The sequence below is a fragment of the Vipera berus genome (genome assembly GCF_964194415.1).
Source record: "Vipera berus genome assembly, chromosome: 1".
NCBI classification, from domain to species: Eukaryota; Metazoa; Chordata; class Lepidosauria; order Squamata; family Viperidae; genus Vipera; species Vipera berus.
In genome coordinates, this window is record NC_138202.1 from 128,919,609 (window position 1) to 128,946,891 (window position 27,283).

The window sequence follows — 27,283 nt, forward strand, 5'->3', positions numbered from 1 at the left end:
GGCCCATCGAGCGACACGGAGCTATCCGCAAGCAAGTCTGGCGTTCCGCGCTCAACTCCTAGTTGGAAGCGAGCCGCTTCGCACTGCCAAGTTCCGGGCTGAGATCCGGGACCTAGAGGAAAAGCCCTGGAGGTCTGGCTTCCGAGTCAGATTGCCCCCCCAGAGATATCGGCGGAATAAGAAACCTCAAGAAGTCAGACCCGAGACCAAGCAAAGCCACCCGGCTCGCTGGAGAGAACGTGTTTGATTAGAACGTGTGAAGGCGAGAGGCGTGCGCGCCTTTGGAAAGGCGTTGACAGATTTGCCCCCCACTTCGTGGGCGCCTCGGAGGCCGCTGGTCTCCGCTCTCAAGGGCCCCAGAGCCGAGGCCTAACCCGGGGGGGAGGAGGGGCGCAGGAAGGGGTTTGTAAGCAGCGATTCGCATTTGGGCCGCCTGCGTTTCTGCGAGCAGCACGTTAAGGCCGCAGGGTCTCGGGGCGTGCGTGTGTGTGTGTGTGTGTGTGTGTTGGGGTGGGTGGGCTTCAGAGTGTAAGGGTGCGACGTTGTCCCGACCTTCCCTGGCGCTCTCTTTCCATTGTTGCAAAGCGCTCGCTTGGTGTTGCTGTTTGTTCCGCCTCCGGCGAGCGTTTGGCTCTAACGGCGTGATTGCGTTTCTCTCTCTGTGCTGTCTTCGTGCGCTGGGTGGCTTTATTTTGTTTCTTTGCTCTCTGTTGCCCGGGATAAGGGCAAGATTCCCACTGGCAGTGCCAGGTGCAAGCTCTATTCTCTCGACCCCCCCACCCCCCCTTCTTCGCCGCCTTTGGAGCCTGCGGCTGCCTATTAAAAAAGCCGCGGCTGAATCAAGGCCACCCCCGTCCCCACGCACCCCCACGCCAGGGGGACAAGCGGGAGAGCTCCTCCTTCCCTCTCTCCCTCGGCGAGAGCGGATGAAAAGGACGGACGCTGGATGGCGGGGAGGTGGTGGAAGCCAGGCCTTAAGGAAAGCCAGGGATTTCCCCGATGAGAAGCCCGCCAGAGGCGGCCGCGACCAAGCCGAGCATGCCCCCGGAATATCAACAAGCGGGGAGGCGCGCAGGGCACCAGCCAAGCCCCCTTGCCTTTTGTCTTTCTCTCCCTTCCTCTGCCCATCTCTTAGCGGCAGCTTCCCCGGTCCGCCTGTCCTCCCTGTACGACGACCTCCTGCTTGATGTGGCCGCAGAGGGGCAATGATTCCCCTGGCAAGCTGCCCGGCTTTGATTCTCCTTGCCGCTTTACATGCGCGCTATCCTAAATGTTTGTGGGCGTGGATAACACGTGAACGCCTCTGTTTCAAAGCCCTTTGACCCCTTAAGACTCCAAAGTACAGGGCCTCAATAGCTCAGACCCTTCTTTAGAGGGGCTGATCATGAGAAGCACCACCTGTATACCTACCAACATCTGTCCTTGGCACCTTTCACCATACACCAGCCTGTCTCATGAACTGCATGCATAGGCTCTCAGCGCATCCATGTGCTGTGCAAGAGAGCAAGGCCTTCAGGTAAACTCATCCAGTTCTTTGGATTGCTCAGTTTGCTCCTGCTTTCTATGCTTCTTTATAGGGCAAGTTCCCCAAACTGGTTGCCTACCATTCATACTTAAGGCTAAATCTGCTCTAGACTTGAGTCCTAAGGAACCCAACCTAAGGAACACAGCAATTTTTACTAGTTGACTAGCCCCAGGTAACCCCCAAGACATCTCTGAGCTAAGTGATCCTCAGGGCAGTGCCAGCCAACTTTGGCTGATCTTAAGAAAAATTAAGCAAGCTGGACCTTGTTTATTCTTAGATAGGAAACCACAAACTGGGTTGAAAAAAAATAATGTATGTTGTAGAGGGTGAGAGCATAACCACTTCAATACCAGTTCCAAGGCAAACTACATGTGGACATTTCCATGCAGTCTCCAGGAGTCCAAGGGCACTCACGGCCTTACTCAGTGGAAGCCCATTTGCTGTATCTTCTCACATTAGAATTTCTTTTAGTACACTGTTTCCCTCAAGCAAGGTATGTTATGCTTATGGACCATACTTCCCTACCTTGTCACTTCTCCAAAAGATGCAGCAGTTACAATTTGTCTGGGCGGTTTATTTATTTAATCCCCACAACAATCCAGCATTTTCTACTGCTATTATCTCCACATGGTAGGCAAGATCTGGAGGAGAAAGCTGTGCACTTTGTCTAACCCAAAGGTGCTTTTTTGCTCGTGTTTTTTTTTCTTTCTGAAAACATTTCGCTTCTCATCCAAGAAGCTTCTTCAGTTCTGGCTGAAGAAGCTTCTTGTATTAGAAGCTAAACGTTTTCAAGGGGAAAAAAAGAAAAAAGAAAATCCACTTGCCTTTAGAAAGGCACCTTTGGAACAACCAAGTCCTGGATGACTGGGAATCTCTATAGGCACTTTGTCTAGGGTTGCCCCTTGCACGAGCTCTCCTCTGCAAACTGTCCCCCCAAAAGACTAGCAGCTTGGCAGTTATTGCCCTGCAATTAAGGTTATTCTTCGTAGACCTGCAAGGGATATAGCTTTAACCGCCAACTTTTGCTACACTTTAAGTGTGTGAGCGCCCGCCCGCGAGCGCGTATGTCAGGGAGGAAATTAGGGGTAGGGTTCGTTCAAGAAACTAAGCAGAGATATTATTTCCGCATCAGGAAACTTGCTGCAATCCGTACAAAAGTTTTCGAAAGAGAGTGGCCCAACGTTGCGACTTGGCAGGTGAAGGAAGGAAGGGGAGGGGGGGGAGGAGGAAGAGGGGTGGGTGGGTGAAGAGCGCTTTTCCAACCGAGACCTTTTGCTTGGAGAGCGGGGGCGGAACGTCAGGTTCAGGAGCGGAAGCGAGCTACAGAGAGGGGGAGAGAGAGAGAGAGAAATTAAAATACGAGGCACAAGCAAAGATCAACTGGCAGAGGGAGGCAGCGCTCTCAGTCTGCGCTTACTCATAAGAAATCCTGGTGCCAAACACTAACCGGGAGAGGATTGCTTGAGGCGAAGGAAGAGCCTCGAGTGAGCGAGCGAGCAGCTTCGAGCAGGACCCACTGGCTAGATTTCTTCAAGTTACTTCTGGAGCTTTTTTTCTTTCTTCCTCCCGCGGCTTGCTTTGATATCGTTTGTTTCCAACAACCGCGTTTTGACTTGGAAAGCTTAATACTCGCGGGACCCCCAGGAGAGGGACCCACCGGCTGGACTGTAGCCCCCATTTGATCCGAAAGGGACTCAAAGAAGAGAAATCCGTCTGGGAGAAAGGAGCAGCTGCTTGCTAAAAAATTTTTTTGTTTGTTTGTTTGTATGTTTGCAACTGACCGGATCTTTTCAGGATCCTCTCTCTCTCTCCCTTCTTGCCTCCGGTTCTCCGCTTTCGGGTTAACAGGCTTTGTCAAGAGAGGAGCGACCAAAGGCGCAGACCGGAGAGCGCGCCCGCCGCGCTACAGAAGGACAGCTGCAGAGCGTATCAAGGGACCGGCTTGGCGGATTGGATTTGGCGAGCTTCCCCCACACCCGACCGCCTCCTCGTGTGGCGAAAGATAGGGAGGCACCGTTGATTGGAGTGTCCCCCAGCCCGTCGCTATTAAATTGGATTGACTCTCAAATCTGCCTCGTGGATCCTCCACGCCACCCCGTCTTCCCCCTCCCCTTTGGCCCCCCGACGACTCTTGGCTAAAAAAGAGCGCTCTCTCCCCACCTCCTGCCTGCTTTTGGCTGGACGCTGCCTGCCTGAAGGCAAACCACTGACATCATGACAGAGGAGTTGGCTGCTTTGGAGCTACCCGCTGGCAAGTGACCGTGTGAGGCCGCGGGGGGACTCCGACTGCCCTGGGGAAAGCGGCTTTCCCGATCGATCCTTCTTCGCCTCCTCCTCCTCCTCCTCCTCCTCCTCCTCCTCCTCCTCCTCGCAGCCCTCTCCGCCGGAGCTCCTTCGACTGGCCTTGTGCCCCCGGAGCTGATTCGGACGCCGCTCTCAGCAGATCGCGCCCTCGCCCCGCTGGCCCTCTTCTCGTGGGGCTCGTCCGTCGCCCCTACCGACCGCCCTGAGCTCCGCGCGTCCGACCCGGCCGGCTCCCCGGCTCTCATCTCAACCTCAGAGCGGAACTGCCCGGCGATCGGCATGGACGGGGCGGATCGGAGGGGCCCCCTGACCGTCTCGCTTCTGCTTCTGCTGGCGGAAGCGTGCTGGCTGATGCTGAGCGCCGGAGCCTCGCCGACGCCTCCCGGGGCAGCTCCCTTGGACACCTGCACCTCGTGCGGCTTCCGGCGACCACCCGAGGAGCCCGGCGAAGTCGACGGCGATTTCCTGGAGGCCATCAAGAGGCACATCCTCAACCGCCTCCAGATGCGCGACCGGCCCAACATCACCCACGCCGTGCCCAAGGCGGCTCTGGTCACGGCGCTGCGCAAGCTGCACGCCGGCAAGTTGCGGGAGGACGGCCGCGTCGAGATCCCGAACCTGGACGGGCAGGCGAATGTGGGGCCCGCGGCTCACCAGCAGGTCTCGGAGATCATCAGCTTCGCCGAGACAGGTGGGTTGCCCGCCTCGCCCACCCTGCTCCACCTGCCCGCCTCGCCCTCTCGGCCCCGAGCATCCGTCGCCTCCGCCTCGGAACGACGGTCCGAGCATCCCGCCTCGCCCCCAGCGAGCCACTTCCCGGTCTCTTGCAATCCCACCGTTTCCCTCTGGAGGTCGCCGGTCTTTCCTTCTCCAGACCCGCGTCCCGCCTGCTTTCCGCTGCTGCTTCTCCCTTGCGGGGACCCCCCACTTCCCTTCCGCTGCCCATCCTATGCATTTCCCTCGCACCGGCTCCGTCCTAGCTCGGCCCTTCCACGCAACCCCATCCGTCGGCTTTGCACTCCCCTTACCTCCCCGTTTCCGACTACTTGCCACGCCCGTCTTTCTTGATTTCTTTACCGTATGGGCTAAATTCCCGTCACACCTTTGTAACTGCTGCTCTGCTCCGATTCACCCTCTGCATGATGTGTTCCGCACCCCACCGTTCCCCCGTCCATCCTTGGTTTCTTTTCCACGGATCAAGTTTGATCCTCCGTTTAATTGCAATACTGGCTCCATTTAAATGGGCATGTATGGGGTATGTAGCTTAAGATAATGGGTGTTGTACTACAAAAATCCCATCTCTTTGCCACCCATCCTCCAGGCTCTGCTGATCAGAAGATCTCTTTGTCATATTTTCCTCCCAGAGGCTATAGGTTTATACATGCTACTCTCAGAAACCGGTGCCATCCCCATGGCACAGATCCTTACCGTGAACAGCCTAATCACAATTTTTCCTGCTGTGCATTGGTTCCATTCTATATAACACTGAATGTTCCCTGTCCTGTTTTTTTTTTTTAATCTGGTGTCATACAGAATATCTGTCCTCCTAACCTCTTCGTCCAGGAATCCATTTTCATCCTTCAAGTCCCCGTCCCTCTGCTCCACCCACCTCCCCGGCCATAGATTCTTCTTCTCCTTTTGTGCTGGCCGGGTATCAACTAGTAAAGTAAACTTGCTCTACTTTATTGACCTATTTTGCTCAGTAACCTTTCTATCTTTCTAACTCCCATCCTGCCTACCACTTGAGTTTCTTCTTCTCCCTCTTCTTCTTCAGCTTCAGACAGGGTCTTCTGGTTATTCACATACATATATCCACCCACTCAGTGACCTCTAACTTCTTTTCCTCACGTACATGAACCGTAAACCTTTGGTGATGATCCCACCCATATCATTTGTGTATGCATCCTTGATTCTGTGAGTCTTTCCACTTCCATTCCATATGCTTCCACTTGCATATTCGTTAAACAAGAGTATGGAGCTATGAATGAGTAAAAATGATCAGATATTACCCTGTAATCTCACCTATTAGGATTAACTCACCCATAAGAATTGCACTTATGAAAGCATTTAATCAATTTCCACCCCCCCTCATTTCCCCAGTCACAATATTGGCTCATCTTGTATTTCTTTCTCTAGTGTACAGTCCACCTTTCCCCCGCCACACACACACACATACTTCTATGCTTCTCTATGCTTCTATTGCTCCTTCTATTTTAATAGCACCATGTCTATGCCACGTCTCCAGTTTAGCTGATCTAAATTGCTGAAGTTACCTTCTTGCATATCCAAGTGAGATATTCTCACTCTTCTTCATAAATCATACTGTATATGTATATCTATCCCTCTTCTCTGATACTTTATATTAACATTCCTGTGTTCTACAGCTGCCAACTAGTAAAACCACCAGTGTAAATAACATTGTCAAGTATCTTATTCCTTAGAAGTTGATAGGGTACTGTCAGTGAAAAAATGACAAACAAGCTTACCTTTCCAGAGAAATATAAAAGAATATTAAGTGTGTTCTAAATCACATCCGGTAAGCACAGAACAATAGTGTGGCGAACGGTGTCCTGTGTATGAGCTTAGTGCAGTGGTGGGATTCAGCAGAACCAGTAGCTAATTTTTTGTTGCCCAGGCCCAGAATGGACTTCCGGAAGTGGCATCCATGCAGAGAACTGGTTGTTCACATATTTGAATCCCACCACTGGCTGAGTGTGAATATGACATGTGTTTCTAAATTAATTGCAGCAGTGCTGGATTCATAACAAACTTTCAGGGGTTTCTCAGAAGAGCAGGCACTGTAAAAAGGGTTGTTTTCAGGTAAACAGTTTGAAAACTATTATAATACATACAGGGCAGGAAAAGATAGAAGGATAAGTGAATGCATTCATTACTTGGGTGAGTAAAATAGGAGAAGGACAAAACTATTAGAATTTAGTTTTCATCCTCCAGCGGAATTATAATCTGTTACCTGTTTATCATGGCATGTCATTGTTACCTTTAAAGGTCTGGTGCTCTTTGGATGTGTTGGGACTACATCTTTATGACAAATACCACATCCAGCGTATTGTATGATATTTTCTTCATCACGCTCCTGGAAAGTATAGATTAATAAAATATACCCATCCAACACTGCTACTAATAAAGCACTATCCTGTGGCATTGCAAGAACTAGGTCTAAAGTATAAAGATTTGCAGTTCGGCTTGACAATGCCTGCACTAGGGTTTTTCTTTTCAACATACTGAATGATATGAAATTGGATTGGAATGAATTGAAGCAGAATGAAGAATATTGAATAAACTCTGGAGCTGGGTGATCCTATGCATATTTGCTCAAAGGTGGACCTGCTGAGTTTCACATAAATGTGCACAGGATAATAATTTCTAGGTCAGAGGTGTTTGAGTAAGGGATTCAGTGCCAGTTTGTCCCATTTAGTGTTCATATTATAAATATGAACCAGAAGGCAAACAACCAGTTGCTCGTGGCATCTGCTTTCCTGCTTTAATTTCACTGGAAAGAAAACAGCAATGGCATTATGTTGGATACAGAGTTAATTCCACTGACATCAGTGGGACATGAATTAGTCTTGACCAAGTTAATTTCAAGAGCTATTCTAAGTATGACTTAAGTCTAGATCAATCACCCATTGGCTGCAATGAAAACTTGCTTAATACCCAGAAAAACGGAGTGGGACTTAATGTCTAAAGTTCATCTTTTAGTTAAATGAAACAGCTGCAAGGAGTAGAAGAGGATGTGTTCTCCTTAGGTGTCCAGATGCCAAGTAAATAAACAACACAGGTATCCTGTACCTTTAAGAATTGTGCAAAAGAGAATTTAAGATGGCAAGACAATCTATATCTTTGGGTACAATTACGACAAATGCAATTGTCCTGTCATTTCAGTTATTACTAAGGCAGTAAATCTTTGCCTGGATAGTACCCCTTTGAGCTACTGGTGGGTAAGGCTCATATTACTGAATAATAACTCACCTCACCCCAGCCTTTTGAAAGCTAAAATGTCAGGGAGATAGTTGTGCTAGAAGACTTGCTCCAACACTTTTATATTCTGGATATTGTTATACAAAGGAACATGCTTCTATTTATAATCTGGAACAATCAAAACCAGACTATTTTACAATCCCAGTAAGAATTTGCTTTGGTTAAGTGGACAAATCAACCAAGCCTTTACATTTCCAAAGAATTATAGAGCTACTGGGTGAGTTTACAGTGCATCTAAATTGTAACCAAATCCTTTCTCTGAAAAAAAAACCCCAACTTTCCCTGATCGTTAACAATTTGTGCTTTCTGGGAAGATTATACAGGAGGGGTGCCCATGCCAGGCCAACACTTTAAAAAAACTAATTAGCACTTATCCAGGTGCTCTGAGTTCCTTTCATGACTTTCCATCTATCTGAACTTAATTGCTTATACACTGATTTCTAAGGATCTGGCTACCCCTCCCCGCCTCCCCATACCCTGATTAGTTTCTCTCTGGGAACTTTATAATGGGTTTCTAGTCCTGATTTAGCCACTGAACAACTTTGCAATCTATAGCTGATGATGTGTATTCCCTGTCCCTTTTCTGTTTAGCCATTTATGTATATTATTTGTGGCACTTACTAATCTTATGCATTTATTTTGATCCATGATTCATTTTCTTTTTTTCCTTAAGAAAACCTAACACAAACATCTTGTTTCCTCTCCCCTCCCCCATTATATTCTAGATGACCTGTCATCCTCTAGAATGCGCCTCTATTTCTTCATTTCTAATGAAGGGAATCAGAATCTGTTTGTGGTTCAAGCCAGTTTGTGGCTTTACTTGAAGCTGCTTCCATATGTCTTGGAGAAAGGCAGCCGGCGAAAAGTGAGAGTCAAAGTGTATTTCCAAGACTCGGACACCAGCAACAAGTGGAATGTGGTTGAAAAGAAAGTTGATCTCAAAAGAAGTGGTTGGCACACATTTCCTATGACAGAAGCAATCCAAGCTCTGTTTGAGAAAGGAGAGAGAAGATTGAGTTTGGACATTCAGTGTGAAGGCTGCGAAGAGTATTCAGTGCTGCCAATTTATGTGGATTCTGGGGATGAATCCCACCGGCCTTTTTTAGTGGTGCAAGCCCGATTGGCTGACAACAAGCACAGGATTCGGAAAAGAGGTCTGGAATGTGATGGCCAGACCAATTTATGCTGCAGGCAACAGTTTTACATTGACTTTAAGATCATCGGATGGAATGACTGGATCATAGCACCAGGGGGTTACTATGGGAATTACTGTGAAGGGAGCTGCCCAGCCTATTTGGCTGGAGTCCCGGGCTCAGCTTCCTCTTTTCACACAGCAGTCGTGAATCAGTACCGCATGCGAGGGCTGAACCCAGGCACCGTGAACTCCTGCTGCATTCCAACCAAACTTAGCACAATATCCATGCTGTACTTTGATGATGAATACAACATCGTGAAGAGGGACGTTCCCAATATGATTGTGGAAGAATGTGGCTGTGCCTGATATGGAGAAGGATGCTGGAAAGGGGCGGGGGGCAGGGAAGGTGTGGGGGCGGGGAGCGAGAAGATTCCCCTACTGAATGGATTTGGACACGCTACTGCTCTTATTCCTCCTTCTGGGCATGGATGTTAAACCTTACTGCAGAGGCAACAGCATCAAAGGCAGCAATAGCACTGAGAATACGTATAAATATATATCAATTGCACTCTGTTGTCAGGACAGTGGCAGTCAATGCATCCTGGACACTAAAAGTATGCTACCACATATAAACTAATGCTTTCAAGTTACTTAATCCTACCTATATACCCAAAGACACGAGTGTGTGTGTGTGTGTATACACCAACGTACACCTACATACACATATACACATACTCCTATATACACACATACACACAGCAACATGAACGCAGACGCTGCGTGATCCAGTTTGGAGGAAGGCATTATGTAAAGGGGTTAAATAAATGTCTGCTGGTGATATATGCATATAGACCAGTAGATATTTTCTTCTCTCAGCCAGCCCTATATTTAGAACAAAATGTTTGAAAAAACAAACGAACCAAGAAAACAATCAGATATGCTCACAGACAAGCATTTCAGTGACCAAACAAGCAACCAACTACCATCATCTCTAAGGTCTAAAATGAAGCAGCAAGTTACCTGCTTGGTGACAGATGAGTTCCTCTTCCTGATGGGAAGTGTAAGATATGCATATAGCACTTCCAGGAGAGAATATGCTAATGAAACCAGTCTTTCTCTTACTATATGTATGTATGTATGCATGTTTGTGTGTAAAAGAGAGAGAGAGAAAGAAAAAGAAAGAAACAGTACCATGTGATTAATACTGGAAAAGGTAGCTGTATTCTTCTGAATGATAGGTCAGCATGTTTTTTATGCTTTATTGGACAGCTAGGTTCTCTTGTGCCCTCCAAGTGGACAATTATCCCCCTTACGTTGTCAAAAAACAAAACAAAAAAAGGACTTGGCCCTTCCTGTTCTAGTTTTGCTCATGGTCCGTACTACATTCTCAAAATGATTTGCAACATCAAAACCTGCAGTTGAAATCCCATGCTTGGAGTAACCGTAAGAGTACAGCGGGAACAGCTGGAGAGGACAGAAGGAAAAAAGAAGCCAGTGTTAGCACAAGTAAACTTATGAGCCATAAGAGAAATCTCAATCACATAGTGGATATACTTTGGGAAAGGAGGAGTGCACGGTGTTTGAAACTGTGAGAATGTTTACTACATCCTGAGGAGGGGAAAGAGAGAGAGAGAGAGAGAGAGAGAGAGAGAGAGAGAGAATGCACAAGTAGAGGGTATTACATTTAGTTTGGTTTCCAAACACTTACGTACCAAGGGTGGCTGCAGAGCTCAGAAATCCATGCTACACTACAGCACTCGCAACCTGCTTGAATGCACGTTTCTTATAGCACTTGCAGATTTCAATGCCTTGACTGGTTGGTACTTGATGGTGCACTTCCTTTTGCTCACTGTTCTCTAGTTTTAAAAACAAGTGCCGCATGAGCTATGCAATTTAAAGTGTCAACCCAAACTAGATGAAACTGGACTGAAATGAGACGGTACTTTTTATATTTTTTTATACTTGAAATTAAATCTTTTGCTTCTTTTTTTAAAAGCGAGTGATTGGTTTTCATGTTTGCACTGATGTAGTTGCATGACTTAGTCAGGAGAAACGGGGGGGGGGGGGGGAAAGGTTATTTTTATACCAGCAAAAATACTGGATACAATGAAAATGTATTATACTGAAAATTTTGGAACCAAAGAGGCCAACCTTTTTAATTATAATTTTTATCAGATGGCAGGGCCATTGTATCTACAGTCACGCAACGATACTGAACACTCTCGACACTAAGGCCTGTCAATTTCTTTTCAGGATACAAAATAGATTCCATTGTTTTTGGATCAGTATCTTCTCTATACCCTCATATGTTGGAGACATTCCAAGATGTACATCCTTTAAAGAAGACACCCACCCCACCCCCCCGAATTGTTGTTTATTTAATAAAGTCCCTTGTAGGTTCTGTTCCATAGTAATCTAAATACCAAACAACATTCACTAACATTTGCTGTCCGAGTATTTTGCATTTGTGTACAGTTTAAGTAAATAAAACAAAAGAGAAAAAAAAAGCTTGAGAACTGCAGCAGCTTCTTGCAGTTATGCTGAACTGTTGGAAAAAAAGCTTTGTTAAAAAGTATCTCTAGCTTGGGGGATCAAGGCCTGATTGCTGAACATGCTTATGCACTGTTGAATGGAAGCATGAATGCGGAACCGTTGGTCGGATAAGGGCCAGGGAACTTAGTGCAGGTGCAAACTCCATTAAATTCCACAGGGCTAATGTTTTGAGCAAACAATTCAGGGGAACATGGCCTAGGGCCTTGCAAATCCCAAGATTAACTGAGAACAAGCCTGCTTTTGCTCTTCCTCAGCCATCGTTTCACAATATTCTTACCAAAAATATCCCTTGTGGAAAAATAAGGCTTTAAAAAAAAATTACGAACCAAAGAAGATTGGGATGAAATATCCTACATGGGTTGGGTTGGCCATTTTCAATTCAGAGAATGCTTCCCATGGTGACGCTGCTACAAAACCCATATGCATCTGCTCTCTGCTACAAAACCCATATGCATCTTAGCAAGGAAAGAGGGTGGTGTTTGTCTGAATTTTAGGGCAGTTTTTTTTTCAAGTTGTCACCCTCCTCCAGCCTTTTCTCATTCATGACTTAATGCACCTTCTTGCTTGCATCATGTTGATAGAAAAAACTACCGTCATATCTTGGGAGGTCTGGATGATAGCCTCCCTTCTGTGTTTCAGGATACCTTGGTAACCAAACATCTTGCTTTACAGGTTGAAGGCCAATATTTTCAGGACCATATTGGCCAGTGTCTAAGTAATGATGGCCAGTGAAGGAGGTATGACCTTCTAAGAAGCTCAATTCTACTTTGGTCACAAACTGGAACATGTCTTCTTGTCAACCTGCCTCCCAGAAAAGGAGTGGTAGAAAACATTCCCCCCCTCCCACAACATGTTGTAGTCCTAGGTTCCTGTTTACAGAAGCAGGAAAAATTACCTGTTTTTAAGAATAGGAAAGATGGACACAACTGCTTAAAATCTTGACTTGAGAACAATGGAAAGCCAAGTTCCGCTGAAGAAGAAGAATACCCAAGATGGCAGTGGTCTAGCACTGGAAACTATTAGTGAAGAAAGAGCTTTGGAAATCTAGGAGCTGTCATCCTGGCATAGAGTAGGCTGGGGATGCTTAGACCACGTGCCCTGTACATGATGGAGACCGTGTTACTTTACCATTACTAAGTTCAGCCTATGTAGAATACTGTATGATGCTCCAAATGTTTCCCGTATAATTTCACAGTGCAAAGCAAAATTGCTAATAGTGGACTTGCAGGAAAATTTATTTGCTGTTAGCGATATTCCTACTTAGGAATTTCTGACAATTTTCCTAGGTCAAGCCAGAATTCCTTTAAGATAGAATTTGAAAGTAAACATATAGGCCCTTTCTAATCCTGAGCTAAAATGTAAAGATCAAAAGCCACCTGTACACCTCAAATAGTAATCCTCTGATTGAGATTGAGACTACAGCATTGGAAAAAAATATGTTAATGAAAAATATATCTATTTCATCTGTATACTGTAAAAGGTTTCCCTTACAAGAAAAATAACAGGTAGTCCTCATCTAGTAACTGCTTAGTGACCATTAATGATTACTTGCTGATGAAAAAGTAGCTATGCAACAAATCCTCACATTTATGATCTTTTCAGGTCTGTATAGCAAAGGAAAGCTAAAATAACATCATAAACACAATCAGAGTTTTACTTAGCAACTGCTTCACTTAACAGCTGAGTTGCTGGTCCTAATTGTGGTCACTAAATGAGAAGTACCTGCATCAGAACCTTCAAGGTAAATGTTTTCATTCAGAAAATGGCATTAGTGGCAGTAAAAATACGCTCGTCAATTGAATCAGCCATTGAAATCATTTTTGAATTAGGTCTTTCTCACTATTTATGGTCTCTGTTGTCTGAACTTCTAACACCCTCATAAATAATGTAGTATTTTCACTCCAGAATTTTAGTTCATCAATCTTCAGATAGTTTGCCAAACCCAGCAAACATACCTTCTGATGCCCTGGCCCAAACAGCCTTGTGCCTTCCCTCCATTATTTAAAGAGGAAAACAGATTTGTGTTTTTAAAATCCCTATTGTCAAAGCAAGGATTACTTTGCAAAGTCCCCATACTCTACAAAATAATGCATGGTTGAAGTGTCTTCAGCTCCTGGCTTAGGCTGCATTCATTTATTCTCTGCAGTGATTTAAATGCTGGGAAGATTTTTGACAGTGGGAAAGTTCAGTATTTCCCACAATGGTGCACTCCAGATATGCTGAACTTCAACTTCCAGAATCCCCAACCTACATGGACAACACACTGTAAGGCACTTGTTTAAGTAGTACACTGTAATTATTTCATATTATAACACTCATATATGTTTCCATGCTTGTTTACAACCACCATCATTATCATCATGTGGCAATATTAATTTATATTAACAACATTTTAGGAAAGAAATGGCTTATAATGGGCAAAATAGCAACAGAGCAAGGTTAGAATAGAAAGAAATTAACAGAGAATAATTCTTTGAAAATAAAATCATCTTGAATAATTTGAAATAGCTGGTGGAGATATAATGTGTTCCGCCAGATATTGGGAAGTAGCTAGGGATGCCATTTTGTCCCAGATATCAGTTTAGAAAACAAATATTGTAGCCCAAGGAAGATCCACCCATTTACAAATTTATACTAGAATTGAAAGAAGGTAAAAACTTCTCAATCAAAATTCTCCTTTCTTTCTATTCTCCAGGTAGTTCTTTGTGTACAGAGGGGAGATCTAGATCTGTCTCTCATCTTAAAAACTATTTAAAAAATAGACATCAAGTCACACATGTTCAAAACGTTTAATGCTCTCATAATAATACATTATTATTATTATTAACGTGGAATTAAGGAGAAATTTCATGACAATGAGACCAATTAATCAATGGAATAATTTGCTTCCCAGGGTTGTGGGTGCTCCATTGCTGGAAATTTTCAAGAAAAGTTTGGACATCCATTTGCCCAAGAACCATGGTGGCGCAGTGATTAGAATGTAGTACTACAGGCTAACTCACTGCCCACTGCCAGGAGTTTCATTCTGAATGGCTCAAGGTTAACTCAGCCTTCCCTCCTTCTGAGTCGGTAAAATGAGGACTCACATTGTTGGGGGGGGGCAATAGGGTGACTCTGTAAACCTCTTAGTACATTGAAGTAGTATATAAGTCTAAGTGCTATTGCTATTGCCCAGAATGGTATAAGGACTCCTGGCTTGGGCAGGGATTAGACCAGAAGATCTTCAAGGTCCCTTCCAACCCAAGTGATACTATGATTCACTTGATGACTCCTTTGAAAAGGGGCTATCTTTGAAAATGATGCAGACATTGCAGTTAATACAACATATGGCAGCCAGGCAATGAGTGGATGAAGCCATTATTGTAATGTAATAACATTCATCTGCTAACTGCACTAATTATTATACTGGTTTAGCCTATAAGGCCCACATGATTTTGCAGCAGGATACCTAAAGACCATCATTTCCTAAAGGGATCTGCTTCTGGTGCAAGTAGTAGAGTGGAAATACATAACATTCCTCCCCAAGGAAGAGTGAAGAGGACAGAAACCCCCAAGAAGCCCTTTTCCATGACACCTCCCTATTTGGAGAGACTATTTCTGCAATTATGCCTGGAGTTTTGGGCACTGATTTTTTACTAGAACCACAAAGGCTGTTTTGATCACAGGAGAATTTGCAGTTTGATTTTAATGAAGTTGGTATTGTTTGTGAATTTTTTGTTATTATTGAATGGGCATTTTTATTTGGGTTGCTGTTTGGATTGTTGGGATCTTTTGGGGAGGTTTTTTGGTAGCTGATTTATTCATATTTTAACCCTATATTGGTAAACTATCCCAAATCTTAGGAAGTGGATTGTCAATAAGTACATGTAAGTACATAATGTAAATACCCACCCTCAGAGATTCAGAGACTCAACATGGAGATGAATTGGGACAACAGAGAAGCTTCCCACTAGTTTTCCTATAAAAAGTATTCTAACAACTCAGGAAAAACTCATCCAGGAGGCCACAGAGGACCCCAAAACAACATCCAATGGTCTGTAGGCTTCTCCTGCCTTGGCTAAAGTCAGTGTTTGTGACTATATCAGCAAAAATGGATTCATGGGGAAAGTAGCACAATGAAACCCACTGTCTAAGCCACAAACAATGTATGAAGGAGAAGATGGCCGCGGAGAAGATGGCCGCGGCCCGCGGCTGAGCTAGAGAATGCGGGAGGGTGAGTCTTGGCTGGCTGAGCCCTGAGGAGGCTGTTGCTTGCTGCACGGCCTCGGCTGGGCACCGGGAGTTCCTGGTGCTGTAACAACTTGCTGGGGCCACAGGAGATGTCGGTGTGGCGGTCCGGGTGCGCCGGGCCTGACCCACGGCGGCAGCAATGTTTTTGAGGCCGCCGAAGATGAGTCGGGTGGCGAGGAGGGCCTAGTTTCTGCTAGAAAACCCACAGATGTTACTGAGTTGAAGCAATTCATGAAGGAATGGGCTAAAATTCCTACACAAAGAAGTGAAAGAGCAATCACTAATTACAAGACACATTTGGTTGTCAGCTACTGTTGCAACCATCAGTTATTGGTTCTAAAAGGGCAATTTCATTTTCACATTGGCACCTTGAATGTTGGATGATTGCTTTGCAAATAAGTGAAGCAAGCACCAAGCGTTGGTGTTATTTTTTCACTTAGACTCTGATAACATTGAGTAGCAAAGACATGAGAAAATCCAAAGAGGAGCAAATACTTTTTCCATAGAACTCTGTGGTGTTGCAAAATTCATCAAGGAGGGATGCTTGATACTTTTTCACAGAATAAATATGCTGTTCAAAGGAGTGTGTTGTGAAAGGGAATGTTTTCCCCTCATAAAGCTCTTTTATCAATGTATATTGATTTATCACCTGGTAAGTATAATATCAAAAGGGGGTGCAGTTAAAGATTGTGAGCTTGTCATCTGTGCAACAGGATGAGTCCTGTTACTTGCCCCACCTCCTGCCCACCTAGCAGCTGGAAAGCATGCAAATGGGAATAGATAAATAGGTACCACTTCGTTGGGAAGGTAACAGCATTCCATGCACCTCAGGGCATAGTCATGCTGGCCATGTGACCATGGAAATGTCTTTGGACAATGCTGGCTCCTTCAGTTAAGAAACAGAGATGAGCCCTCTAGAGTCAGACAAGACTAGACTGAGGAAAAAGAGGAAACCTTTACTTTTAAGTCCAATATTACCTGAGAATAGTGAAAACTGTCCACAAAATTATTGTATCACTATGAACACTTTCCATCTTGAAAGAACTCAGTCTGTATCCTGAACTCTCAATCATGCCTTTATCTGCAAGAGAGAGAGAGAGAGAGAGAGAGAGAGAGAGAGAGAGAGAGAGAGAGAGAGAGAGAGAGAGAGAGAGAGAGAGAGGTCCAGCAATCTTTCATGGCTAAGGCAGGACTTGAACTTATGGTTTCTTGCTTTCTAGCCTGGTGCCTTAAACGCTAGACCAAACTTGTTCTTGATAATAATTCAAATAACTACTGAACTCAGAGAACTATACTATAAAACTTCCATGAAATCTATCAAAAGCAACTTTAAAACTTCTAAAACAATTTAGAAGGCACTTTTTTATTTTAAAAAGGAGAACAGTAACAGTGGGGAAAATTTCTTTCCTCCAGTGTCAAATAGGTGTCTGCAAAAAAGGATTTGCCTTTTCTAAAGAATGGGCTGATTCAGAATAAGACGGCAGACCCCAATTTGGTGTTAAGTCTTTCAAACCGAAGAACATGAATTCTCAAGAAATGTTTGCAGTCAAGGACAGATTTTTCAAAGAGAGACTGATGTGACCCAGATATCATAATTAATTAGCAGCTGGCTTTGCTTTCACTGAAGCTTCCAGTCTAGAGTATGTTACAGCAATTCAGATGTGATATAACCCAAGTGAACACGTTAACATGGCTAACATGGTCAGAAGGTCACAAATGACAACCACATTACCCTAGGATGCTGCAACCATCGTTAATACATACCAGTCGCTCAAGTGCGCAAATTTTGATCACATGACCATGGGGATGCTGCAACAGTTGTAAGCAGGGCTTTTTTTCTCATAGAACGCCCAGGACGGAGTTCCGGCACCTTTTTTGGATGGAACCTTGTAGGGTAGGCAAGGTGGGTTGTACAACATGTGTGAGTTCCGGCACCTTTTTCTTTTACAAAAAAAGCACTGGTTGTAAGTGCCAGGATTGGTCATAAGTCTCTTTTCTCAGTGTCATTGTAATGTGGAACGGTCACTAAACAAATGGTTGCAAGCCAAGGAATCCCTCTATACATACAGTTATGTAAATCTGTTCCCTGTAATACCATTACCTAAATTCAGGGGACAAGTCAGAATCCGAGAGAGCTCCCAAGCATAAAATCAAGCTTTCATTACTGAAGTGCATAAAAGTCAAGCACAGAATGTGTGTCTTATTTTAATTTTTGAATCCTTGCTATTAAATTTGCCAGCCTGTGTTGTTTTTTTTTTAAAAAAACCCCACAACAACACCTGCCTGGACCCGATAGAATTAATTCTTGATAGGCAGAGTGCAACCTGCTTCCTTTTTAAATTTTCGGAACTTTTTCTCCTCTTCTCTCTGTCAAGTCTCTCCCTTCCTCAGGGTTTCTGTTTCAACCTTGGAACTAGAGTGACTGTTGCAACAGAGTCCACTAAGAAAGATACTTCTGCCTTATGAAATCAATGGGAAAACTCACATTAACGTCAGTTGTGATGTGACTTTCTAAAAAGAATTGCAATAAGAATGTAACTAAATGTTGGGACTGAGGCAAGGTGAAGCAGGCTGTTTCTTTCCCATGCTTGAAATCATGGAATGGATATATTAATTCGCATAAGCTCGATCCGTTAGCCACACAGGCTTAACCTTTGTTTCCTCAGGACCCATGTTCCCAAACTGGGGTCTTTGTTTTGGGGTAGCCAAATCAAGATAATGTAAAGTCACCACCCTGAAACATCCAGAAAATCCTGCACTGCTTTCGTCCTCCTTTACAGCTAGGCCTTTGGTTGAGGGCAGGGTAGGTTAGGATTTGTGGTTTTAAGAGCACATGGTGAGAACCGTCACAAAATGGATGCCATGAAAGGCATGCTCGTTCATGGAAAGATGGCCACTGACCCAGACTGGCTCCAGACATTTTGGTGCCCGGGCAAAGCCATACCCTGGCGCCTCCTGGGATTCGGCTCACCTTCTGATTTTGTTAGGATTTTTTTTAAACGCACTTTCTTTTTTTCTTTTTTATTCTTCAAGGTTTTTATTTTATTTATTTATTTATTTATTTTATTTAATTTTTATACCGCCCTTCTCCCGAAGGACTCAGGGCGGTGTACAGGGCAATACAATAAAATACAATGTATAAAAATTAAAAAATATATATTAAATACAATAGCCCAATTCAATAGATTAATACAAAACGTTAAAATACCCCTAAACCCATCAGACCAGGCCGGCTCGTTCAAATAAATATGTTTTTAGGTCACGTCGGAAGGAGCGAAGGTCGGGAGCTGTCCGGAGCTCCACCGGTAAACGGTTCCACAGGTCTGGCGCACCCACAGAGAATGCCCTCCCCCTGGGGGCCGCCAGTCGACACTCTTTGACCGACGGCACCCTACAATTTTCAGTCCTGAACATTTTTTCTTTTCTCAGACATTTTCATCATATTTACTTTGAATCACAGTAGATAAATGTAATTACAGCAACACACGTTGCTGTCGTATGACAACAATTCTGCAAAATTATATATTATATTCTGCACTGGTATGTGCCATGACTCTTTTCCAGGTATAAATTTGATAAACTGAAGGCCATGTGACTCAGTTGCTCAGTACCTTCCTATCAGTCCTTTGTCTTGCTTCAGTAGTATTATCAGCTTCCTGAGGCCCTTAGCTATAATTTCTTTTTTGTGCCTTGCAATGCTTGGTTAGTGTGCTGTTCGCTACCACTCACCCAATTTTGTAGGTATTTTTTTAAAAGCGTAAGAAGAAAATGTTCTAAAGCAATGAGGAAAGAGGACCTGATATTATACTCATATTGTGTAGTTTGGAAATCTTTTCAATTTGGGTGGCCCCTAAAATTTGCTGCTCTGGGTGACTGTCTAGATTGCCTAGGCCTAGAATCAGCCCTGCACTGATAAAATAAAAGAAGGGAACTACCGTAGATTGTTCTTCCAGAATGTGCTTTCTGTGAAATGCTTATAGGGCTCAAAACCATTGCTAGCAGCATCCAACAGTCAAAGGCTCCAAGGACTACTAATTAAAAAGCATGATGTAGCATTCCCTTTTTTTCACATTCAAAAAGAAAAGAGAAAGGCTACTTGAAGAGAGAAAACAGAAGAGTCACAGTTCTAGAATCAGCCTAAAAAGTAGAGCAACAAATTAGATCTTGTGGGATTGGGAAACTCAGTCATAGAAGGTATGCGTAACTTGGAGAAGGGACACCTAAGGAGAGAACTGATAATTGTCTGGGTCTTACCCAGAAGACAGAGCAGAATACCCTCAGAGGCACTATAGATCAGAACTAATCCTAATGGATGAAATGGCAGATAAGCATTAGAAGGAAGTTTCTAACAGCAAGAGCTATTTGCCAGAGATTACTCTGAAATCTGCTGGACTCTTCTTTGGTTGAGCTATTAAATGATCATCTGAAAGAGCCATTTGTCAGGGATCTCTAGAACTGCTTCCACCAATGGTATGTAAGTACCATTCACAGAGCAGGAGCTGAACTACCGTAGACAATCTCCAAATCTCTTCCAATTCTAAAATTCTTCAGTTCCATGGTTACATTTAGATTGCAAAGCAGATGTCAGAGTTCTTATTTGAGTTCTGCTTGCTGCATTGGATGAAAACAAATGTAAAGACTTTAGAAAAGCCATTTTATTTCCACACACTGGAATTGTATCAACCTAGGATGCCATTTGTTCAAGCAAAGCACTATAGACAATTTAATTATATTTTGATGGCTAAAACCCCTGGGTATATGGGTATGCAATTCATAAAGGTTTTCTTTTCATAGCAGTTTAATGTCAGTATAAATCTATTGTTTTCCATGGCGTCATACCAGACTTGTAGCAGCGCAGATAAGAGAAAAAATAATCAGCTTCTTTAATGTTCTTCCAACATTGGTTTTGGAATAACTAAGTAAATGATTCCCTGTTTATGTAATTAGTCTAATTATATCAAATTACATAATTGGTACAATTATTTGAGATCACATAACCTCCATGTATAATACACTATAGCAGAAAACCTAATACTTGCCAAACAAGCATGTATCCTGTGATCTGCCTGCTTTTAAAATTATCTTACAATCCTCTTCACCTGCAGAAAATCTCAGCTGAATTGTATGCAACTTTTATAAAGTAGATTTCGCTGGTTGAATCTGAGATTTCAGACGTTGTTCTGGTTGTTTTCTCTTACAAAAACCATGAGAAAGTCAATCTTTGTCTTGTTCAACCTATTATCTAGAAGCTTATTGATTATTTCTAAGGAAATGAGTCACAGTAAGTCGTGGAGCTGAGGAAGTAGAAAAGTAGAGTAAATTTAGGTGGCTAAATTTACAATGTCTGCAAAGCACAGATGTGTAGTACAAAATATGCTGGTTTTATATTAAGTGGATTGCTTTGGCTTTCAGACAATTATTCTGGGAATTACAATTTAGCAAGAGTGCTGAGTATTTACAACCACTCTTCTTTAAAAACTCTATGCTTTCCAGACAAATTCTGTTGGTGCCCTCCAAATCTGTTGGGACTTCCTTAAAATCAACTCTGGCTGGGGGTTTATGAAACTGTAGCCCCAAAGGATCTGGAAAGCACTGGATTGGGAAAAATTGCCCTTTAGAATAAAGTGCTGGGGTCTTACACACTTGTGCCAGGGGGAACAAACAAAATTTCAGTTCAGCTTTCAAAGCCAAGGTAGACAATCTGTGTTCCTGATATGGTCTGTCACAGGTATCCAGAAAGCCTATCACCTCTTTTCCACTTGCCTTCCAATCTTGGCTTGCTGCTGCTGCTGCTGCTACTTCCAACTTCTTCAAAATTTTGATGCAGCAAACCCAGGAACCATAGAGCCTCTTCAGTGCAAAAGTCAGCGATCCCAACAATATTCTCTCTCTCTGTGTGTGTGTGCGTGCATGTGCCTTCAAGTCTGTACTAATTCTTAGCAACTGTCTGGACAAGTCCCTGCAGTTTTCTTGGCAACATTTTCAGAAGTGGTTTGCCATTGCCTCCTTCCCAGGACTGAGAGAAAATGACTGGCCCAAGGTAACCCAGCTGACTTTATGCCTAAGGACTTCACTAGGACTTCCAGCATCCCTGTTTGTAGCCTGATGTCTTTAACCACTCCATCAAAATGGCTCTCCAAAGATATTGGGAAAAACAACATTCACCATTTTGTGTAAAGCACCATACAGAAATGCTCAGTTGGGAAGCTAGAACATCTAATGTTTTGGCTTTTGCATTGAGAGTATTTTAGAATTGCTGGGACTATGGATAATGAGCTATGATATGGCCAGAAAAATCAGGCTGCAAGGTTAGGAAGCCTAAGCAACAGTTAACCTTCTGTTTGCAGCAGTTTTACAGGTAAAGCTATCCTTCTGAAAATGCAGTCATATATGCATGTGTCTCCCCCAACAGTGAAAAGGTTTCTCACGTCTATTGTAAAGCAAGGCTAACTGGTGGTATCTCAAAGCTGTTCAAGCTGAACTTTATTTAATTGCCCAACTTGCTTCCAGTTCTCATTAGTCTGGAGACAAGTTTCCTCATGGACAAAGAATGATTATGAAAGCAGTTATTGTGGTAGAGGATAAGCTCCCCAAAAGTAGCAGATTTTCAACATTGTCTATAGCACGCTCAATAGCCACAACAATAGGAAGGAAGAACAACCAGAACGAACTCTTTCCACTGACTTGTGTTAGCATCTCAAAGCTTTTAGGAGAAATGGCTCACAAGATTTGTTATAATTGCATTACAAACAAGTACCCCCTCCTAGTATTGAGCAAAAAAAAAAGTATAGTTCCTGCAAAGCCTTTAGCAAAGACTCACATGACACGAACATTAATGAAATGGTAAAATGTGAGCTATATTTGATGGGTTCAAAATTGACTGAATGATTGCATTCAGAGAATATCCTAAATAGCTCCGTATCAGCTTGGAGAATATTATTGAGACAATTGTCATAGGGTTTGCAGTGTTCAACACTGAAACCTTTGTTTCTCAATCTTGACAACTTTAAGCTGTGTGGACTTCAACTCTCAGAATGCTGGCTGGGGAATTCTGGGAATTGAGGTCCATACACCTTAAAGGTTGCCAAAGTTGAGAAACAGTGATTTAAATTAATAACTGGAATGAGGGAAGTGACGGGATGGTTATTAAATCTGGAGATGACTCAAAGCTAAGAGGAGTAACTAACTCTTTAGAAGAGAAAGAGAGGATTCAGGAAGATATAGTCAGCCTTAAGCAGATAGTTTAAGAGACAAAATTGAAAGGCAGAACTATAGGATAGGGGAGACTTGCTTAGCAAGAGTAATATGAAAAGGATCTGGGTGTTTTAATATATGACAAGTATAGTACATGAGCCAGCAATATGATACACTTGTTAAAAGGGCAAATGTTTCTTTTGGATTTTAAGAATATAGAGTTCAGATCACGGAAAATAATTCTGCTGTGTTTAAGTCCCCCTTTGAAGTACTGTGTCCAATTTTGAGTACCCTAACCTATAAAAAGATATTTACAAAGTGGGCAAGGAGGACTGTGGTAACATGTTTGGAAGCCAAGTCCTACCCAACATTTGGGTATATTTAGCTTACAGAGACCATTGAATGGAGATATAGCAGCTTTCTAATATATAATGCAGTGCTTCTCAACTTCAACAAATTTAAGATGTGTGGACTTCAACTCCCAGAATTCACCATACAGCATGCTGGCTACTGAGACTGAGAAATACTGATCTAATGGATTGTCATATAGAGGAAAGAGAAGTTTCTTCCAACTCCATGATTCACATGGTGAGAACAATAGTGTAATTCCAGGCTGTCCAGCACAAAGTGTAAGTGAATAAAATGTGAATAAAGTTCAACATGAAATGTAATTAAATAAAAGAGCAGGAGTATGGCTCTTGAGTTAGTTCCTTACAATGAGATGCCAGCAAAGACCACCAAAGACATTGTATGATTCATTCCATATCTCTTCTGTTAGTAACTGATGATCCAAACTTCCATGAGTTTTCAGGAACTGGTATTTACTGAAGTTTATGCTATTATGAAATGGGAATGAGCAATTAGCAAAATGAGCTATTTTTATGGTCTTTCATGACAATTCTTTGAGTACCCTAACTTTGTTTAAATTGATTTATGTTTGAAAATATTTGTTTTTTTTATTTTTGAAATACTGTATTTGAAATATTTTATGGCAGAAAATATTTGAAATTTCAAGGCCCTTTAAAATAAGGTCTCCTCTGATTCAAAGGGGAATATAGTTTAGAAATCTCATTATAGATTTAACAATCTTCCAAATGGAAGCATGAGGTAGGTTCTCCTCACATAATTATCTGATCTAGTGACAGTATTTTTGGTCATTGCTGTTTATTTAAATGCTGTTTGTCTAGATCCTAGTTACAAGAAAAAACAAATCTGTAGAGAAACAAGAACATTCAGTTTTTGATCTGCTCTTGGTGTTAATAGTCCCAAGTCCAGAATATTACTGCAAGGGCAAGAACTAGTACATGCATGATATTAAAAATTTATACCAGAAATCCATTTTGGCTGATTTAACTTACTAACAGATTCCCTGCAAGTGTTATTTGTCTGTTAATAAAAATTTGGTCTTCAGCTTTTTCTTAACTTAAAAGGCTTCAGGAAGAGTGCTATATTTAGGTATTATAATATTGCTAGGTAGACATTTTCATAACCTCTAATTATAAACAGCCCTCCCCCCCACAAATTGTGTAGTAAGCTGGATAAATACATAATTAGAGGGTGTTTCAACATGTATTATACCTCATGATACTTCTCTATCAGCTCTTTTTCACCTTTCCAAACTGTATCACTGTTGAATTTATTTCATTTTGGCAAATGAGTTTTAATCAAATGTGCTGAAGGATTTAGCAAAAGATCACCTCATTTTCAGTAAGAAATCAGGTGTGGCTGCAGTACTGCATGTCTTACTACCAAGGAAATGCTCATTTCAACATTGGCCACTAAACTGTGGCTTTAACTGCACAATCCTCAAATGTACATCTTTCTCCTTTATCTTTTGATGCTATTTTGAGGAAATTGGAAACTATTCCAGTTAACTGTTGTTCATTGTCATGTATTGAAGCGCAATTAATCTTAAGTAGGTTGGAAGGCAATGATTTTCAATTAGGTGCCATAACTATCAAAAATGAATGGGGACCACAGGTAGAAAAATGTGTCTTTCAGTGAATCTGGCATAATCATATAAGCTAGGTCACATATGTCTGAGTTTGGGAGGTAAAAGCTCCCAGTGTACAAGGCAAGATTTGCAAGTGCCTTGATGACCTCATTTCTATTCAAATGTTGGGAAAGCTTTGATCATTTCTAAATCAATTCTGTGCAAGTTCCAACATCTCCAGCTTTTCTTGGATATCTGCCCAGAGAACTGTCTTCATTGGGTAAACTGAAAAGAAAACAAATTTCTATTGGGAATTTTGAATGTAACTGATGAATACAGATAATAATTTATCAGATGGTAACTCAATCATCTGAATTGTCCTGTCAAGTGGTGAAAAAAAATCTTTCCACAGTTCTTCATCAGTTAGAGAATCAAGTAGTGGAGAGCTAATTTTTCCTTAGTATGTGGTAGACAATAAAGATTAGGACAATTATTTATTATTATTAGATTTTTATCCTGTCTTTATTACTTTACAAGTAGCTCAACTATTTCTTATTATTCTACACATACTGTAGATAACACTCCTTGCTCCTCCACGTTTACCCTACAGCAACACGTGAGGTGGATTGGTCTGCGAGAGAGTGACGGGTCCAAAGTCACCCAGCCACTTTTACACCAAAATGGGCCTAGAACCCACAGCCTGCTGGTTTGTAGGCCAGCATGAGAATGATATAAAGATTTGTGCTTCATTATGAAAACAAACTGCTTGAATTTTTTTTGATAAAGCCTCATTTGATGTGGCATTTTAGTCCAGTGTTCCATTTTTAGTTTTCACTACCTTTTCAATTTATGTGAAATTTATGGCAAATAGCTATAATTTAATAAGGGTACCACCTTATTAAAATGGTGGATCTAGTGTGCGCAGGGCACAGGATCAAGAGAGGCAGAATTGCAATGGCGGACTTGCTCTGAAACTGCTTTCTCTTCTGAGACAAGAATTTCTTAGACATACATAGAGTCCTCTCCATGACCAATTATATGGATCTGAGTGGCCCTGGGAACTCTCCAATTTCTTAAAATGGTTTCAATACTGAAATTCCTTTCCTTACGCTTCACAAACTGGTAAAGGGTCCTACTGCAAGTTGAGCAGTATTTTGATCATTTTCTCCTCACCTTCAACAGGCTTCATTGAAATTAGCTTCCTGACTATTCCATCTAAGAGGTGATACAAAGAAAAGCTGAAAATAAGCACATATAGATTAAGAATTGTCAGGCAAACCATTCAGAAATCAGCTGCAGATTTTCTTCCTTTCAGTGGCACTTGCACAGATTAATCTTGCTGATTGTTGTCTGTCATTTTTAGAAGGAGACAACATATTTTGCAAATACTATCCCAAAGGAATACCTTCCTTGACTGCAGGTATTAATTGCTACTTGAAGGACAATTGGGTTAATTGAGGGCAGGACATTAGTCCAGAGATTTAAGCTTATCTCTGAACTCCCTGAACTTTATAGGTTTATGTCTGATTCTGAACAGACCCACAGGGTGCTTTTGTGGTGGATTAGCTGGACCTACCTGGAAACAATCCCATCCCTGGTACCAACTAGAGAACACAAAGCTTTTCTTTTCTTTTCCCACATGCTTGTAATTCCTCTTATCTCCTTGCTTCTGCTAAACCAAATAGCTCTGAAACAGGAATTATCACTCGGTACATGTCAAGATGGGTGGAGCGAACCCTTGTCCAAGGGGATTTGAAAGGCTCACAAGCATGTCATAAAGTGACTTTGAAAAATAGATCCCTCTGCGGTGGGATGGTTTATGTCATTTTTTTTCTAGGCTTCCATTATTTTATCTGGGGTATTAGTTTAAAAACAGGAATGTACACAGGCCAGCACTAATGAGACAATGAACTTGCATGACCTAATGTCTTATCCATCTTAAGACCTGACTTTCTGTATCAGTATCCAACACTTAGAGCACATTGAACCCATACCGGCACAAGAGTACAATTTGTTCTCTCGTCCCGGTAGGGTCCTTGCATTAGTATTCTTTCTCACCAGAATATTATTTTATCAAATTCATAGTGGGGTTCTTTTCTTAGTCATCTGCAAGCATTCCAAAATGGTGTTTCTGCTCACTATTTGCAATGATACAGTCCAGGACAGCTTAATTATTGATTTTACTAAGCATTGAGACTTACTTCAATAGAGTAAATTTAATTCAGTATATATATTTTTTTCAGAACCCATGGTTCTGGAAAAAGAAACATCATTTGCAAGAATTTACCAAGTGGTTTAAGCACGGCAATGTCAAACTTGAAGGTTTCCAAAATGTCTGTGGGGTTAGCATAAGCTAATCCAGTTCATATTGCAATATTGGCTTACTGTAAACTACATAGTGGTTTAGATA

General features: G+C 42.5%; 1 protein-coding gene across 1 annotated transcript; it reads left to right on the forward strand.

Moving 5' to 3' along the window:
- Positions 1-4,108: 4,108 nt before the first annotated feature.
- On the forward strand, positions 4,109-9,329 carry INHBB (inhibin subunit beta B; the record flags this gene model as incomplete). The annotated part of the gene is made up of 2 exons (XM_081314348.1): positions 4,109-4,520; positions 8,554-9,329. 2 exons carry the CDS (start codon positions 4,109-4,111, stop codon positions 9,327-9,329), a joined length of 1,188 nt encoding a protein of 395 aa, XP_081170474.1.
- Between the last annotated feature and the right edge of the window lie 17,954 nt (positions 9,330-27,283).